This window comes from Sinocyclocheilus anshuiensis, unplaced genomic scaffold (genome assembly GCF_001515605.1).
Source record: "Sinocyclocheilus anshuiensis isolate Anshui unplaced genomic scaffold, SAMN03320099.WGS_v1.1 scaffold513, whole genome shotgun sequence".
In the NCBI taxonomy this organism is placed as follows: domain Eukaryota; kingdom Metazoa; phylum Chordata; class Actinopteri; order Cypriniformes; family Cyprinidae; genus Sinocyclocheilus; species Sinocyclocheilus anshuiensis.
Window position 1 is genome coordinate 1,229,286 of NW_015537972.1, and position 19,961 is coordinate 1,249,246.

The following is a 19,961-nucleotide window of genomic DNA, read 5'->3' on the forward strand; positions in this document are numbered from 1 at the left end:
AGAATACGCTTTGCTAAAAAGAAGTGAGCTTTAATGTATTTAAATTACATTTATAGTGTCATTCAAATCCAAATACTACACTTATACTTGTAGAAAATATAATTTTAATTAAATAAAAGGCCACTGAAGTGTATTTAAAGAAAGTGCAATTTAATGACGGTTTCTTAATGCACTTAAATACACTTTTAAAATGTGTGCTTTGTAATGATGTCAAATTTTCACATTTTAAATCATAGTTTTAATGATCTTTTGGCATATTTTTTTTTTTAAAAGTACACTTATTTTGAGGTTATTTTTTTCAAATATTTTGTATACAGCAAAATGAGCATCAATATTTAAAATAAAAATTTAACTTGGCCCTACAGCAATAAAGGATTGCATATTTTGTGTGACATACTGGGCTCTCGCCTCCTGCACTGAAGCAGTGGACTCTAGCCTGGTATGAACATCCTGGGCTCAGACCATCACAAACACACTCCATAGCCGTACCGCTGTACACCTGATTCCAAGAAGAACCTGAAACACACACACAAGCAATCAATGAACAATCATAATGGCAGGATCAAATTGAGCATGTGTAGACACACCAGAAAACCGAATTGGAACGTACCACATAACCCTTCAGACAGCTCCGCCACGTACTTTGTCACATCTGAACCGCCATTGTCTTTGGGAGGATCTGAGGCGACAAAAAAAAACAAAAAAACAAACACTTACTATTTGCGGCCAGTTCCAATGTTATTTTAGTATCACTGAGATACTGTTATAACATTTGAAATTAGATTTTATTTTTACACTTTCTGTTCTGAATTTAGTTTTAGTTTTTAATTATTTTGTTGTGTTTTGTTGTGCATTTCTGTTCTAACATTTTAATTAGTGCTGTCAAACGATTAATCGCGATTAATCGCATCCGATATAAAAGTTTTTGTTTACATATGTGTGTGTATTGTGTATATTTATTATGATATAAATAAACACATATACAGCATATATTTAGTAAATATTTACATGTATTTAAATGTATATATTTATATTCATATCATTTATATTATATATAAATGTATATATAATTAATATAAACATAACATTTTTCTTAAATATATACAGTACATGCATGTGCATGTATTTATATATACTTAATAAATATACACAATACACACATATATATTATGTAAACAAAAACTTTTATTTTGGATGCGATTAATCACGATTAATCGTTTGACGGCACTAATTTTAATATAATTAATATAATTAACCAAAATTTCACTCCATCTTGGATGGAAATTTCTTATTGTGAAAAACTGTACACACAAAGAATAAAGTCCTAAAAACATTTCTTAGAAAGGTAGCTCACCAAGTTTCATGACTGGGCCATAAAAACAGTCGAAGTATATGAGGACTAAATCAAAGGTGATTTCTATATTAGTTTGAGTTGTATTGAGTCAAAGTTCAATATCTACGTGTTTCTAACACGCTGAACTGACCCCAGGTCAGACGGAAACTGGTCGGGTGAGGTTTTCCCTTCACTGCGAGTCTGCAGGGGCAGCCTGGTCTGTCAGGGGCCGTGGTGAACTCAGACACACCGCTGGGGTTACTTTTCCCTTCTGCATTATAGGCGACAACCTGCAATGATTTATAAAAAATAAAAAATAGTCAGAATGTTATTCATTATAGTAATGAGAGTGTGTGTGTGGGGGGGGAGGGGGGGATTTATTAATGATTCAAAATGTCACAATGCAAAAAAAAATTGGAATGGTCCTAAAAATAGGCTTCATTATGACTCAACTAAACACTGGGTGCAGAGGGAATGCAAATCTCTAGGGCCTTTCAAAACCCTTTATATTCACCACCAAATTTATCTCACTGAGAAACAGTTTCCTCTGATAAAAGCTCAGGATGAGGAAGCATCTCACAGTTCAGAAATAAACAGTGGTGTTGTGATGTCATCTGTCATAGTAATTGGCAGTAATTGGGGATGCGAGCTCTCGGCAGGTAATCAGCTCCTCTCATCAGGATACTTGCAGCCGTTCTGATCGCATTAATACACTTTTGTTTTCGGAAACACGATTATGATCAACCCACCCCAACAACACCAGAGAACAGTGACCGATCGCATCACTACACCACCTGCTTCATCTCACAGCCGCTGGCAACAGGTGAGTCTCAATCATGGAAGGATAGGGGTGAGGAGATACAAGAGTTGAGGAGAGAAAACAAAAAAAAAGAGGAAAAAAAGAATGGACTTACAAAAACCAAAGGAATAAATGAACAAAAGAAAGAGAACAAGAACAAATTAAACAACAAACAAAAAAACCTAACAACCAAAAGGAAGGAAAAAAGCACAAACAAAAAGAAACAAAAGAAGTTGATAATGGTAGAAAGAGAACAAAAAAGAGAGAATAAGAGAATATATACAGACTAAATAAAAGGAATGACGAAGAATGAACAAACAGAAAGGCAAAAAAAGAATGAATGAAACTAAAGAATGAACAAATGAAGAAAAAGCTAATTCAAAAATAAGAAAAGACTAAAATGAAAGATGAAAGAAGGGAAGAAAAATAAATGAAAGAGACAAAAGGAATGACAACATAAAAAAAACAACAACAAAAACAAAGAGATTTAAAAAGCACAAAGAGAGAACTATCAAATAAAATAAGTAACAAAATAAAGACAAAACCTCACAAGAAAAAAAACAAGAGCAAATGAAAGAAACAACGAGAGCAAAAAACAAGAAAGAACAAAACGAACTGACAAACAAAAGAAAGAAAAGGTAAGAAAGAAAACAAGCAAAAAATGAAAAACTGATAAGGAAATAATATTAGAAATGGCTATATAAATTGACAAAGAATGAACAAACGGAAAAGCAAAACAAATAAAAATGAGATGAAATAAAAGAAAGAATGAAAAGAGAAGGAAGAAAATAAATGAATGTTCAAACAAAAAAAAAATAAATAAAAATAAACTAAACTAACAAAAAGAAATCAAGAAACTGAGACACACTCAAGAAGTGGCAAACATACATCACTGTGTGTGTTTGTGTGTCCTCACCCTGAACCTGTACGTGGTGCTCCTGTGGAGGTTTCTGGCAGTGTGTGACAGCTCGTCACCATCATAACTGGCCTGGAACCCATAACCCTGTAAAAACACATGACATATTCATGTAAACACGCATTAAAAACCTGGCCTACTTATGGAAAACGGAATCTTTATGGCCCAGTTTACACCACAAATTAACATTCACAAGTATGAGACAGATCATGGTTTACTACACACTTAATGTCTGCATAAATCACTTCTCACATAACATGTAACATTCTCAAGCTCAGTCCAGGATGCATCAGGACAAATTAATGTTTACTCTGCAAACCGATCTGGCTAACATATCTCTCTGACTAACTATAAAATCATACCAGGCCTTATGTGTCATTTATTTGTCAGAAGTGTTCGATGCATTTCTGTGAAAGTGTGTGTGCGTCTCTCACTCACTGAGCCCTCCTCTTCCATCTCCAGCACATAGCTGATTTCGTCTTCTTTGGGCGAGCCGGCTGGCCTGTGCCATCGCACACAGAGCCATGTGACCCCGGACTGAATCAGCTGAGGGCTTAAGGGGGGGGCAGGCACACTGCATGATGTCATGATGTGGACGCCTTCACTGAACTCACTACGGAAAGAGTAAATGATCATAGGACAAAATATATACTGTATGTATATATACTTTATTTTCCAGACATAAGCCACTTTTTTTATCATCTGAAACATGCCACAAATTATATTCCAAAATATATATCCTGATTTTAATTTCAAGCATGTAAAACACGGCAAGTCCTGATTTTGTGGAGTTAGATATGTTCCTAGGTCAACATATTTTGTTGACCCTGGAACAACATTTTAATCCAAAAATGTAGTCTTGACCATATCCCTGCACCTAAACCTTACCTTAACCACGAGTAATCCCTAAAATCAGAGGAAATGATAGATGAATGCCACTGATGTACAAGCCCCAAACACTGATTGTAAGCCTAAGCGTCACAAAAACTATAAACTGGTTCTTCAAATCTGATTATTTCTGAATGTACTGTAATCATAACATGCATCATGCATGCGACTTGTAGACTAGCGCAACTTATTTGTGCTTTTTTCCTCTCAACAATGCAATTTTGACCAGGTACGACTATAAAAAAAAGTGGTACATTTCAATTTATGGTCAGGAATTTTTTCAATATATCTGCCATCAGCAGGTACAGAAAAAAGTTAAATCTGAACACTTTTACAATTTCTTTAGGAGCTGGATTTAGGAACATTTTGATACATTGATACATACCTCACCCCCATGTCATTTTTGGCTGCCAGCCGAAAAGAATATCTGGAAGCTGTGGAGAGTTTGGTGAGCCTGTACTGCTTCTGAGGGCCGTAGTAGCACTGTTCAAACGCATCCTTCCCCTTCCCCTGTTCACAGATCACAGACAGGATTAGCAGTACATGCTTAAACCTCACCTCTTTACTTTTTGAGAAATATGAACACAAAACAGCAATAACAAAATAACGTACCTCATCCCACTGAAGGATATAGTTTTGGATTTTGGAACCGTTGTCACATGGAGCCTAGACAAAAATTTATTTTTGTTGTTGTTATGCACTTAATTTGTCAGTTTAAATATGCGATATAACATTTATGTGGGACAGTTGATGTGCCAGTGTGTTAATGTGTGCACACACCTTCCATTGCAGGACAAGGCTGCTCTTGGTGCCGCTGGCTTTGCGTGGCGGGCTGGGCTTGTCTGGCTCACAGCTCAGAGTGGTGAAGCTCACAGGCTCTGAAGGGATGCCTTGTAAACAGTTACACATGGCCTGGACCCTAAACACACACACACACACACACACACACACACACGTATTAGCATATAGAAACAATACAATTACCAACAGTAAAGAAAGGAATAGTTTTAAATCTTTGAAATTGTATTTATAAAGACTGAATATTTTTGTAATATAACTACATTTATTATTATTGTTATTATTATTATTATAATACAAGGATACCATGGTGAGGAAATTTTCACACTAATTAATAAACTTGTGACAACAACGATATTACCTAATACATTGACAAATGTCTTATCTTGTAAAATGTACAATGTCGCTCAGGATCTGTTGTGCTTATTTTGATCTTTTACTTAAGATCTTTACTTAATGTAAGAGCTCAGATGGCACGCATGCTCATTCTTTTTGGTTTTGTCTTGAGATTTCTGAGTTTTGGAAGAATATCTTTCGGTGGTATTCAAATGTTTTTGGAGAAGACATCAGTTCAGATCTTGAATTAGCTTTGCTTGGATGTTCTGACCCTACATTAGCATTAACACATTCTCAGCAATTGTCTCTTATGTTTGGTATGGTAGTAGCTAAAAGGGTGATTTTGATGGATTAAAGTTAAACAGAAAAAGATAATGTCGACACGTGAGAAATGTTATCGATAAATGGCATTTTGAAGCGCTAAATATTTTTTCGTAAAAAATCCTCAGATGGAAACCTGGCTATTGATTTGGCTATATTCGAAGGTAGTCCCAGAACGCATTTTGACAAACATTTCATAAGCTATGTTTCCATCACCCTGTTTTTAATGCACATTTTGACTTGGTGGTGGTTTTTGACTAGTGCGAACAAGAGTTAATGTGAATAATGGTAGAATAAATTCCTCCATGTGCATCAAAAAAGTCATGTGACTTTGCACAATGGGATGGGATAACTTGACTAACCGATCTCGTTGCACAGCCTCTCAAATGTTGTTTTCGTCGTTCTGCAATGCCTGAGCCAAAGTCTGTCGTCAAAGTATTTCTGTATAATTGCCTTCCAGAACTGTCTTACATGACTGCGTTCCCAAACAACAGGCATCCACCTCCGAAAGCAATGACCGCATTTGTTTCGTCTGCTCGCTCTGAGGTGCAAGTAATCTATTGTATATGAAAATTATTATATTCAGTGGCTTCTCCTACTTTTCTTAGTGATAGCCTATTTAGTGCTAGATTATCAGGAAGTGACGATTTTGTTCTCTTTGACTCGTTGGATGGAAACGATGCTTTATTCACACGTTTTATGTGATATTCTTATTAAGTTAAATTCGCAACTTTGGATGGAAACATAACTATAGACTTGTCCAATTCAGAAGGGCAGAGGTGCCATTTCTGCTTCTGGAGGGCCACTATCCTGCAGAGTTTAGCTCCAGTTCTAATTAAACACACCTGAACCAACTAATGACTAGTCTTAAAGAATACTGGAAACTTCTTGGCTAGTCTGTTGGTACGTGTTAAAGCTCTGCAAGATATTGGCTTTAAAGGACCAGGATTGGACACCATCGCTTTCTGGTCTCCCATTTGTCATTTTATTATTCTTAAGGGTTTTGCTTTTGGCTAAGGGTGGACTTTTGCTAAGTCAGTGCCAGTGTGGATTGGTAATCTTGAGCGTGGCATTTGGGACAGGGTCTGGGTTGAGGGAAATGTCAAGTTTAAGTATAGCTATGTTTTATTCGCCATAGAAGTATAAATAGGAAAACCGCTCTATCTGATTTGAAATGACTGATTGCATTCAATATTTGTGTGAACTACGTAATTTTTTTGCACTTTAATAGAGGTTTTCTTTATTTTAGCAACATGCAAAAGTCATTCTATTAGAATTGAGTGTTTGTTGCATCTCTTAGACTTTATGCAAGGACTTTCTTTTATGTAGCATGTGTCAACAAAGCAGCTGGCATTTATAGAGCAATTCAATCCTTTTCATCCTGCCTTAGAAGGTGCGGAGCTGCCCGTGTTGGCTGTAGACGACAAGGCAGCACACTAGATCTTGCAAAGCAAGCCTCCAGAGTCTCTTCTGTATTCTGGGATTACATCATCCAGTCTTTATCCTCCTCTTGCCGTAAATCCAAACATATTTACTGACTCACTATGAAGTCAGAAGGACGCTTCAAATGCGCTATGTGGTGTTTCAGATGCTGCGACTGGCTGATAAGAAAATACTGGAGTATTGACATTGTTGATAGAACATTGTTGGCATTTTCTGAAAGCTTATGCCTGATATCTGTTGTATATCTTTGTTGTGGGGTTTCCTTGAAACCATGCGGCCTTATGCTGGTATCCCTGGTTCTGTTGTCGTTCATGGTATGTTTGACTCATACGCCACAGGTTTAGTGGTTTATTTCAAGTGAAAGTGGGTTTGTGAGTTGATTTGACAGGTTAAGAAATTCAGTGCACCTAGCCGCAGTTATTGTGCCAATAAAGTGAAATTCCACAAATTGGATTTATTAATAAATCAAGTTGTAAACAAATCCCAGCATGTCGTTGACACTCATTTCTCTCGCCATCTCCAGGAAAGCGAATGCCGACCTCATGGAGAGCCTGCTCTCTCCTGTGACTTATCCATTTACATGTAGTCGTCTGCCACTGAAGAAGCCCACTCACGAGGAGAATGACGACAGCGCTTATAATACCGCCACTGACGTGAGGCCTCGGGAACGCCGTCTGTGTTCCCTGTTAACACTGCCTGGATCGGGCCTAAAAAGCCAGCAGTGTAATGTGAAGTGCAGAGCCGCCTCTTTTTATTACACCAACATTGATGGGTGGAAATAAATGTGTTGCAACGAGACAACTTTTTTTAGTTGTTATGCTTTGAATGAAGTTTCATTTTTTTTCATGCTTCCAGCAGGAAATGCTTCCAAGAGCATTAACTTTAGTTTTGCAGTTGTATTTGAGACATTACATCTTCTAATAGCGACTTGTTTCTCGTAAAATTGAGTGTTTCTTGTAATGGTGACTATATTGCAGAATTGTATTTTTGGATCTCATAATGTGACACATTATGAAAGCCTGTTTATGTCCTAAGAATAAATTAAGATGTAAGGTCACAATTGTGAGAGTTGCATTTACGAGAAATAAAGCTGATAAGTGAACATAGCCATTGGAGAACATGCACATCTTGTGCACCAAATGTCAAGCCAAAACTGATATTTACACAATTTTTGTACAACTTCTGTTGCTACCAGGCCTTCCCTCATCTCCGCTTCTCAGCGTCTTGGCTTTGCCCAGTTGATTTACAGCCGAAATGCCGTCTGTCTGGTTTTGTAGTTGTTACAGCTTCAAGATATTTTCCACCTATGAGATATTTTTCCACCAAGTACCGTGGACCAAGTACCGTCCACCCTTCTGACACACCTTGAGTCTCATTTCTGCTCAACAGCACGTTCTAGTAAACTTTTTCAGCGGAGCATGAAAGGCATTTGGAGGACAAAATAAGTTTGTGTTGACTGTAGTTTGGTTAGTGGATCACAGCCCATTCCTTGCAGGGACTGATCCAGCAAACTTCCGGTTTGACCATGCCAAAAAGTTTTCAGGTGATATTCCTGAACCAAAACACTCCTGCTTATATATTTGCCACATTCTTTTTTTAAACGATTAGATTCTGTCATTTTGCCATTCATTTGGGGCTTTAAAGCGCATAGAATTTCTAAGGCCCATTTGCAGAAGCCGAAAGAGTTGGGTGGTCTAGCGCTACCTGTTTTCCGTCACTATTATTGGGCTGCTAATGCCAGGACTATGATGTTCTGGCGGATTAGCGATCAAGCTGCCGATAACTTGATGGATATGCATCCAAAGTGGCTGTATATTGAGGCTCGGTCAGTTGTTGGTAGCTCCCTAGCTGCTATTCTTTTTTCTAATCCTGTATCTTTAAGGAAGTTACAATGTAAGAATTTTGTTGTGCTCAATTCCATTAGAATTTTAAAACAAATGAAGACCGCGTTGAATATTATGTGTCTTTCTGTGCACCTGCCCATTTGCAATAATCAACATTTTTTGCCCGGCCAGTCGGATAAGGTATTTTCACTGTGGAGAGGCAAAGGACTAACCACGGTCAAAGACTTTTATATAGATGGAAAATTTGCCACTTTTGAACATTTGTATAAAACCTTTGATCTTTCCCAATCACATTTTTTCCGATATTTACAGATGCGCCACTACATAAAACATTCTTTTACTGAGTTTCAGGATTTGCCTCAGGATCATGATCTGTATGATCTTTTGGGTCAACCTCCTATGGACAAACATTTGGTGACACGGTTTGTTTCTTTGTTTGTTTCTCATTTTGCAGTGTCTTCAGATCACCTCAGAGTAGCATGGGAAAATGATACCGGGATTAATATCTCAAATGAGATTTGGGAAGAGGGACTGAAACAAATTCATACCTGCTCTATTAATGCTAGATTACAACTTACACAGTTTAAAGTATTGCATAGGTTACACTATACCAAAACTAAACTCAATAAAATTTACTCTTCAATTTCCCCATTATGTGATAGATGTAAGAGCTCAGATGGCACGCATGCTCATTCTTTTTGGTTTTGTCTTGAGATTTCTGAGTTTTGGAAGAATATCTTTCGGTGGTATTCAAATGTTTTTGGAGAAGACATCAGTTCAGATCTTGAATTAGCTTTGCTTGGATGTTCTGACCCTACATTAGCATTAACACATTCTCAGCAATTATCTCTTATGTTTGGTATGGTGGTAGCTAAAAGGGTGATTTTGATGGATTGGAAGTCCACTTTACCGCCCAGTTTTCACAAATGGTTGGCGGAGATGGTTGCCGCCCTCAAGCTCAAAAGGATTCGCTTTTCCAAGATCGATGCTTCTAAAAAATTTGATAAAATCTGGGGCCCCTTCCTTAGGTATCTTTTTAAGAGTTGAATGGATAGCTTCTCTGTTTTATTCCTTCACTCCATCTTTAATGTTTTGGTTATGTTTGATTACGTATGTCTTTGTTTAAGGTGTATATTTTACATTGTATCGGGTGCCTGTTCGTGGGTGGTAGATGGGGGGTATCTATTTTTTTTTTGTGTATAGTATATTTTTTGTATACATTTTGGGAGACTTTTATTTGTTTTATGTTCATATATAAACTGTTATAAAAAAAAAAAAAAAAGATCTTTACTTAAGATCTCTTATTCCATCCTGATGATCCGACGATAGCTGCTCGCATCTCAGTTTGTCTAACAGACATTTCTTGCTGGATGAAGGACCATCACCTTCAACTCATCCTTGCCAAGACAGAGCTGCTTGTGTTTCAACTTTATTCAACATCAAGATGATCAGGCCCTTTCTTTAACAATATGCTTCACAACTCCCTGTTCAAGCCCTTGTTCTGTCCAGGCTGGACTATGGCAATTCTCTCTTGGCAGGACTTCCAGCCAGATCTATCAAACCTTTACAATTAATCCAGAAAGTGGCAGCAAGATTAATCTTTAATGAGCTGAAAAGAATGCATGTCACACCTCTGTTTATCAATTTGCACTGGATACCAATAGCTGCTCGCATAAAATTCAAGGCATTAATGTTTGCCTACAAAACCACCACTGGCTCTGCACCCCTTTACCTAAATTCATTACTTCAGACTTATGTGCCCTCTAGATCTAGATCTGCAAAAATGTACAGAGCCCCGCACATAACATGTAGAAAAAATATATCGTGGCCATGAAGTAAGAATTTGTTCCTGCGACTTAATTTGTTCCCTTATTTCATTAAATTGTGGTCATGTTGTGCTAATTCATTCCATCATTTCTGTTTAATTAAAATTAGGAAACAAAATGTGGCCATGATTTAATTAAATAAAAGGGCACAAAAGAAACATTTCTTCTTTTGCCGCAAATATATAATTTTTTTTCTCCGCAAGTCATGTGAGGGGCACAGTATATACCTGTGTTGTAACACAAATAAATGAAAGACCTTTGGATTTCCCCCTTACTTTAAAACAAATGCTTAATTTCTTGTTCATTATTACTTTTAATAAAAAGCACAACAATAAAACAAAGACAAACACACTTGTATTAAACATATTTAAAATATTGCTAAATAGGCGCTATCACTGATTACTGTGGCAAGCCTATTAATATATCTATATATTTATAAACAATTTTATTCATAAAACAGTGTTATTATTGACGGAGCTATGCTATAAAAACTAGAATGTGTAAAACAAATTCTGATAATGTCTTGTGCATTTAAAAGTCAAAACAGACACAAACCTGACATGGTAGTCTGTTGCTGGTCTTAAGTCTTGTAAGGTTGCACTTAGTTCCACACCACTGACACAAGCAAAAGAAAGAAAATATTAGGAAAATTTTTCGCAAAATGTAAACAATTAAAACAACTCTTCAGTATTCATCTACTACTGTGAACTTAAAAGAGCTGCATGTCAAGTGAACTGCTGTTGAACTTCAGCTATCACTGACTTTAGAAATCCCACAGCAAACCACAAAAAACAACAGTGAGTTCCTCAACTGCACCCACACCTCCTCCGCAGCGGGACACAGAGCGTGATCTCACCTGTAGGCGCTCTTGTACTTCCCGTCCTTGCCACTGTACGAGACGGAGACCTCATACGTGAAGCTGGGCTCCGCAGGGCCTTCTTCTCCCTCTTTGGGCTCATCGCCACCTTCTGTCCTTGATGGGGCCACCCAACTCAAACTGGCCCCTCTGGCCTGGATGTCTGTCACCTGATGATGCAAGATGATACAATAGTTTTTACATGCAGCACTACATTTAATGCAAACCTTTCAGTTGGGGGAAAAAAAATATTATACTGAGCTAGTTTCAAATTTAACTTCTACTGGATCCAAAGTTGTCACACAGATTTTAAATGATAAGTTGATAAAAAAAAAAAACGACTCTCACAACTGGTTAAATAAATCTACACAAGTTTAGGGGTGCACCGATACTAGAATTCCTGCCGATACGATTTGTATTATTTCATATAGAACTCAATAACATTATTTGGATTTGAGGTTACATTTAAATTTGGACATTTCCAGTGTTTTAAAGATTACATTTTCTATTGCGAGTTAAAACAAAGTGAATCTAAATGTAAAAACAGAGGAAATTAGTATGTACTATTAACTGTCCAAATTCAGCTGATAGAAGTCCGACATTGACCCATAAGATAAATTGTTTGAAAATCTCTAATATCATCCAAAAATCAATATAGCACCATTTATTGTGCATTACTAAGCATGGCCTGAATCTTATTTTAGGCAAATTTGTACACGCCAATGCCCGAAGTTGTTGCATTCTGAAAAGCGATAGATTTAAATTTTTAACGCAAAGGAAACATCGGTAGAACTCTCTACATTTGTTTCTGCAAACTTGCATAGACTGGGTTTCTGGCTGAAGTCTTTGTAAATATGCAAAACTAACTTTTGTTCAATTTGATTTGTAGCGCGAATAATTTATGAATACCTTATGGACTGCAGATTTTTTTTTTTAAAGTTCAACAATATTCAAAAAAGATGGAATATCTCTTTTTCCACATTTATCAAATTTTGTTCACCAGATGAGTCTCATAATCTTCGGACCAACTGTCATAAAAGTTATTGGCTGGATTTTTGGTTTACATCACCATTACACTTAAACAAATTCAGCAGAGCTGAATAAAAGATGGAAGTCAGGATCCATTTTGGCAAATTAAAGAAAATATCGGTAGCATTCCCTGCAACTGTGTCTGCAAACTTGCATAGATTGGCTTTCTGGTCTCGTCTTGTAAATATAGCAATAAGGAAGAGTAAAACAACAATTATTTTCTTAATTGACTTGTCAATGGATTGTCTGTGCAATTAGTCTATCTCAAAGAAGACCTTTATAATTCGCCTGATTTTAGGTCATGTCCCCAGACAGACCGATGAGAATCTGTGTTTGTAAATTGAGTGAATGTGACGCACAAGGACAGCCAAGGGACTGTATATGCAGACGAAAAGGAAACGTTTTAAATGAGTGAAAACTGATGTAACGATGCATGATTGATTCAAACTCAATTTTTCTGATTCAGTGAAATCCATCATTACTTTCAGAGGTTAATTGTTCCCAGGGGCTAATTGGCTATATATTTAGCTACAAGCACATGTTTGTGGGAAATACAAATGTCTGCTTGTTTTGCCTGGAAAGAGTCACTTTAGTTTATTTTAATCACATGCGGCACTTTCCCTCCGGAACAAAAGAGAACTCCTGTTATGCAAGGAGGAATATTTTTAGCTTTATTCCAGTTGAGAAACAAGTGTCTCCTTTAGTTATGGATGCATGACTATGTACCTTTCGGGTTTTCAGAATAGCGCAGATTACTAGGCCAAAACTGACTTAAAAAGAACCTATACATGTGCCCTGTGGGGCATGATTCTCTCCCTCTAAACTTTTCACAACAACTTTTCTCACTGCATGAGTTGTGGAAATAATCTTTCAGTTACTGATGCAACTGAACTACATAAATCTGACCAATAAGTTTGATTTATCATTCCGAGCAGGCAAAATAGTAGGTAATGTTTTATGAGCTGCAAGGTCAGCATACATTGCGAAAACTAACATGAAATGCATTTGCTTAATACTTACATCATAAATTCAGGACAAAATGGTCATTATGCAAAACTAACTCTTGTAAAACTTTTAAATTGATTTGTGGTGGCCTTAATGTATTAATTCTTTACAGAGTTACTCTTTTTCGCCAACTCATTTTATTCCATATTCACCAAATTTGTCTTACAATCTTCAGACTAAGCCTCACTACAACCACTATTCGCTAGATATTTGGTTTTTGCCATTGTTTCTCCCAAAAGACGTCAACAGAATTGAATAAAAGATGGAAGTCTTAACAAAACTTTAAGACATTCATTTTATAATTTCAGCCAAATTTTTTTTTTTCCATTTTTTAAATTTAAATAATAATAATTAAAAAAAATTGTCTGGCTACTAAAACAAATTACAAAATATATATTTCAGAGCCCCCACACATCTCCACAATTAAAAAAAAAAAACAATCTATCGGACGTTTCAACATTTTCCCCTTCAATAAATAACAAAATAAAAATATAAATAAATAAATTCATTAATTAATGTATTTATCTATTTTCCCATTTTGAAAAAAAGAGATTTTTTTGGGACACGACCTTACATTTTTTAAGATGAAATAAAATGAAACGATGAAATAAAATGAATCTCTTTTCTATATTCTTGCATGCCAATGGTGTTAAAGAGCTTGCTTACTGTACTGTATTTTGTGAAAATTATTTTGAACAGCATGCTTAACTGGCCTTTTTAAAATGTATTTGTAGTGCCTCTATAATTTGTTCATATCTCATTGACCACTAAAATAAAATAAAAAAATGTTCATCATGTTCAAAAAAGGTTTGAATGTCTAATGAAAAAGGATCAGTAATAATTATTATAGTGAAATGGACAGGGCTGTTTCGCCAAAGCTGAAGTCACTGTTTCATGAAAACACCAATAAACCAGATCCCAGCACACCAGACAAGACAGCCATTTAGCTTCCTCTATGAATAAAATCAAATACAGCATTAATGACCCATTACTGTCTTCTTGTGGGGACTGTAATCATGCATGGATGTAGAGTTTTTGAGACCGTGTAAATGACTGTCATTAAGAAAACTGTTGACGCAGCAAGCAGCCATGCAGTTCTTCAGAAGGTGGTTTCTCAGTGAGAGGAGTGTCAAATGTAGCATAAAGGCCTTTCAAATAGCCCACTAAGAAGAACAGTACGCCATATCAGTACCATTATGCCAATGATAGACTAATGTATTGACCAGGCAGGCTGATTAATAGACTGATATTTGGTCAGTGTGAGATTGTCCACCCTTTTAAAATGTCAAGCCTCATCAGTGGATCCATTTTCAAACATTTTAGGGGAATGATTTTGAATAAATAGTGTAAAATAAGTATTCCCAATAAATGCAAAATGTTATTTTGCTTTTCCACCACAAAGTTTGCAAGTCAAGCAATTAGCCATTACCAATTTCGAAATTATCACAAGCTATGGTTAGACTATAAGCAAGCAGAAAAATATATTTAAACTTCATCAGGCTTGAAAGGTCATCAATGCTTTTTTCTAAAGATTTTCTGAAGTTGGTTTATGTTGCAGTCAGCTGAACATTCACTGAATCGATAATACTTTTCTTTAGTGTAGGAATAATGCTACTACGGCACAGATTACTAAATTCCTAAAATGGCTGTTCCTAATATTTAACTCAGTAAGGATGCTTTTATTTAATAAAAAATAAAAACAGTAATATTGTGAAATATTATTGAAATGTGTTCATTTAAAATGACGTCTCCTGTTTTAATATTTAGAATAAACTGTAGAGTACACAGTAAAAGACTGTAAAAATGCTACAGTAAAAACCTGTTAATTGGTTAACAGTACGTTTCCATACTATATACGGTGAATAAATGTAATTACATTTAATGTGATTTTACAGTAAAATACTGTTAAAATACGTTTTTTGGAAGTGAAAAATAAAAAGTCATTGTATAATTTACAGTGAAAAACCGTAAATTGACACTCCCAGAATTCACTGCATGACATTTCATATTTGATATTTTTTTGTTGAAATAACTATGATTCTTCTTAGATTTTTCTTATCAGTTGTGTACATTAGGGGATAATCTTCCACATAATGTTGTTAAATTAATGTTATTGCATTATTGCAGTATCACGTGTGTTTCCATGATGGTGTTTAGTGTTTGTGTGAATGAGACTGTGCACCTTCTATATATAAATATTGCCCTCCTCAGCTCGTAGAAAAGCTGTTTGTGATGAGCTTTGGTTCATCATGTGACTTTCTCATCACCACCAGTTTTTGGGCTGTTTGTGATGAGCTTTGGTTCATCATGTGAATTTTTCATCACCACCAGTTTTTGGTGGTTATCAGTGCATTACAATGGTTCAAAACAGATATTAGTACTTCAATATGTTGGTTTATTAATATTACATCAGTTAATGAAAAACAGTATTTTATTGTGAATTTAAGTTAAGTCCGTAAAACCTAAAATGTTGCTACCATATTTTTTACGGTGAAGTTCTGGCAACCACAGCTGCCGGTATTTTACCGTAAATGTCACAGATTTTTTTTACAGTGTAAATAAAGCATTGCTAATTGTAATTTACTCCTGTGATGGCAAAGGTGAATTTTCAGTATCATTACTCCAGTCTTTAATGTCACATGATTCTTCAAAATCATTCTAACATGCCTGTTATTATCAAGTTAAAAACAAGACTGTTTTCTAAATATTTAAACTGTGATAGATTTTTTTAGGATCCTTTGATGAACAGAAAGTAAAACAAAGCATTAGTTTGAAACAGAAATATTTAAATGATACATGTCTTTACTGTCACTTTTAATCATTTTAACTCTTCCTTTCTGAATAAATGTAAATGACTAAAATTATTAAAATACCAGGCAACTGCTAACTACGAGTTAACATTAAAGGAAAATCAAAACACAAAATATGCACATAAATATTGACAAAAGAATATTAAAATAAAATTCTACTTACCACTGGCTTGCAGATGAAGTTTAATCGTTCCTGAAGAGATTTTGCTTCTTCATCCAGTTCTACATAAAAAAAATTAAAACAAATCTAGATAAGATGACTTCCTTATCAATTGTTTCATAAAAAGGACAAGGCTTTACACTCAAGCTTGCTACTTTAATCACAGTAAAGGCATTTATTTTCCATGAATGGATTAATAGACACATCAGCTAAGTTTAGCCGGCGTACAATTGCTGCAGCTGAGTTCCTCCAGGCTGTAGTTAGTTAGCACTGATAAATGACTGAGTCAGTGCAGAGGTAATTACAGCTAATGTTATCTGCAGCAGCCTAAAGCTGAAGGAGCTAATGAGACCAGAGACGAGCTGCTTGGGCCTGTTTACAGCGGGGCCAGAGAGAGGGCCCATCCCTGGAGCCCCGTTAAATCTTCCAGTGGGCTCCTGGATGGACTTCTACCTGGAACCTGAGATATAATCATCCTAGGAAAAAGAAGACTTAATGGGACATTGATGTCTGTTAATGCTAATAGCCATTTCCTAATATATCCCCATCAGCGATCGCATGCATAACGCTGGTTGGTTATTAATTGCGAGAGAGATAAATAGTAAATATTTAATTCCCTGGCCATTTTTAAGCAAGTTTATCTTTTAATTAGATGTGTTAGGAGATTATCATTAAAATCAAATTTTTAAAGCTGTTTTCATGCTAAAATGTGATACTAGTTGATACTAAATAGCTGATTTATGCAAACCTATTAATGCAACAAGAGTATATATCTATAAATTATTCCTCACAATCAGTCTAATAGATTGTAGTGGGGTTGAAAGTTCTGAGACAATATTTAAAAATGGATTTTTTTTTCATTTAATCCTTAAAATACATGACGTTTTGGATTTAAACAAATAAAAGAAAGTAGTAGTATTTGATTAGTATTATCTAATAAAATGTAAGCAAATAAGTGGACCGTGATCACGCCAACTGATATTGTTTAACTTTCATTATGTCATTGTTTTTACTTAAATTCTTATACTGATAATATAATTTGTAACAAAAAGGTCAAATAAAACAAGTAAAAAAAGAAAACTAAAAAACGAAACGAAACAAACAAAATGAAACAAAAAAACAAACAAACTAATGCTGTCAAAACATTAATCGTGATTAATCGCATACAAAAAAACGTTTTTGTTTGCATAATATATGTGTGTGTTCTGTGTATATTTATTATTTATATATAAATAAACACACATACAGTATACATTTTGAAAATATTTACATGTACTTATATGTCTATATTTATATTCATATAATTTATAGTATAAATAAATTTGTTTAATATATAAACATATTTTTCTGAAATATATACATGCATGTGCATTTATATATACATAATAAATATACACAGTGCACACGCATATATATTATAAAAACAAAAACTTTTATTTTGCATGCGATTAATCGTTTGGCAGCACTAAAACAAACAAAACAAAACTCTTATTAGATCATGATAAATAAATGTATTTATTTACCACTGGTGTCTCATATTGCTGATTCTACTATTCTACGAAAGCAATAAGACACAAGAGGCAGTGTGTTACATTTTCACATAGGTTTTAGGCACTCTGCTTCACACCTCTTAACTGTGGTAAAAACACTGTAACACAGCATCCTGTGGCTTAATACTTAACTCTAATGGTTCTAGGAACCCTAATATATTCTACCTCCAGATTCTGTCTCCTTCCCTCTCCCTGGACTTTTGCCCAGGGCGGTGACAGCAGTACTGGGCTGTGCTTGCTCCTCTGCGCCCTTACCCCCCAGCCCGTTCTGGAGATCTCCTCCTGACGGCGGCGTCCCGCGGCTCTTCTGTGGGGATGGAGGGGGACTGTCTTTGGAGAGGGCCAGGACTCCACCTCCCCATCCGCCCACCCCCTGCCTCTCTTTCAGTTTCTTCTGCAGGCGCTCGTATGTTTTGCTAGCCCTTTCATCTCTGTGAGCAAATGCCGCACGTCCATGTGGAGGGTGAGTATCTGAGGAAATTGGAAAACAGAGAGAAATGTAAGGAATAATGTGAAACGGATAGTTGAATTATTGAAAAATGATGCACAGGTGATAATGCCGCCAATTTGTGCGAAGTGTATCCCTTTGGGGACTTTCTGAAATGTATAAACACTTTAGCAATTATATTTATATATATAAAAAAAGCTGTAAAAAGATGAAATGCAAAAATTTCGTATCCTATAAATGCAAAAAGGGAGAATTAGGGTGTGTAGGTAGTATAATTAAGTAAAAACAATAGCTATTTATGATAGTCTGTTATGCACATTGCTATTTTGGTGTTATTTATACGCTGTTGTAGGCCTGGGCGATAAACCGGTATCAATATTTATCTACGGTACACCTTCTTCGATAACGATATAAAAAATGTTCGATATAGTGCATGATATAGGCACGTGCTATGAGTGACGCAGACAGCACACACAAACACGAACGCATGCTGAATTGAGTGCTGTGCCTGCCTGTGATGAGGAGATTGTAAATAAAGAATGAATATTAGTCGAATTTAAAATAAACATTTGCATTCGGACAAATATGACTGCTGCACTCGCGTCTCACACAAGAGATGTAACCATGCAAAGTTAAAACAGTTTAAAACTTTAGAAAACAAGTCACGAATTTGTGGAGGTTTATTCCTTTTCACTGCGTGCGTCTCTTATGTTTTTAAATGCAATCTGCGTGATGGCCGATTCGGCTCTTTGTATTAAGCAATGCATAAATACATGATGCTGTTTTGTTCATAATTGTTTATGCAATTTACGAAATTATATTTGACTTATATGAGTTCATTTAGATGTAATGCAGGTTTTTGATAGACATTTATTTCCTTGCATTGACAATTTAAATGTGCTGCATTATTTTGCTCATTGCGCCCTCCTGTGGCCTTGGGAGACAAGCCAAAAGTTTCCTTCAGACCTATTTAATCTGCATATAAAACATTATAAATTAGATATTTGTAAAATTTTTATTGTGCGTTTGACTGTTAAAACAAAAAATATTTGTTGTTTGTCTCAATAAATTGGGTTAATGTAAAGCCTCGTACACACGGGACGATTATCGCCGACGTTTTTTTCGACGCATCTTTTGTGTTCATACCCAAGCGATTTTCACTGGCGATGAGCCGAGTGAATGTTGAAATTCACTCCCTGACATTACATGGCGCTTAATGAAAAATAGAAATACCCCGGTACACATCGAATCCTATTTGATCTGCAATTCCTCTCCATAACAAATCCCTCTTATCGAGATTTTTGTAGTCGCTGTCGCATTTGTCATAAAGCCCTTTGTGTTCAGACACCAATGAGACCAGCAGCTCTACATTCATCTTGCCTCGATGCATCTTCTTCGTCTACTTACTTCCTCTTCGTCGTTAGGTATCTATGTGTGCTCGGCAAGACCGTTTTGTGCTTGAGCGCCACCAAGTTGTGTTTTACTGTAACTTCAGCAGCTCTAGGCACGTGAACAAAAGCGCCAATCTCACTGGCCAGCCAGTTTTTTAACGCGGCGCATCAAACCAAAAAAACGAGCCCGAGGCGTTTTTTAAAAAAT

General features: G+C 35.9%; 1 protein-coding gene across 4 annotated transcripts in view; it reads right to left on the minus strand.

Moving 5' to 3' along the window:
- Nucleotides 1-19,961, minus strand: part of LOC107670499 (fibronectin type-III domain-containing protein 3a) — a 93,934-nt gene that overhangs the window by 10,363 nt on the left and 63,610 nt on the right. For 3 of the 4 annotated variants that reach the window (XM_016463139.1, XM_016463129.1, XM_016463146.1), the window contains 12 exons: nucleotides 18,080-18,385; nucleotides 16,368-16,426; nucleotides 11,361-11,530; nucleotides 11,060-11,119; nucleotides 4,717-4,855; nucleotides 4,549-4,602; nucleotides 4,322-4,446; nucleotides 3,487-3,661; nucleotides 3,049-3,135; nucleotides 1,485-1,623; nucleotides 611-679; nucleotides 398-516 (listed from right to left, as the gene is read on the minus strand). In XM_016463139.1, the coding sequence (XP_016318625.1) occupies nucleotides 398-516; nucleotides 611-679; nucleotides 1,485-1,623; nucleotides 3,049-3,135; nucleotides 3,487-3,661; nucleotides 4,322-4,446; nucleotides 4,549-4,602; nucleotides 4,717-4,855; nucleotides 11,060-11,119; nucleotides 11,361-11,530; nucleotides 16,368-16,426; nucleotides 18,080-18,385 (1,502 nt within the window). The remainder of the gene's footprint in view (nucleotides 1-397; nucleotides 517-610; nucleotides 680-1,484; nucleotides 1,624-3,048; nucleotides 3,136-3,486; nucleotides 3,662-4,321; nucleotides 4,447-4,548; nucleotides 4,603-4,716; nucleotides 4,856-11,059; nucleotides 11,120-11,360; nucleotides 11,531-16,367; nucleotides 16,427-18,079; nucleotides 18,386-19,961) is intronic. The other variant, XM_016463155.1, reaches the window with a different exon arrangement.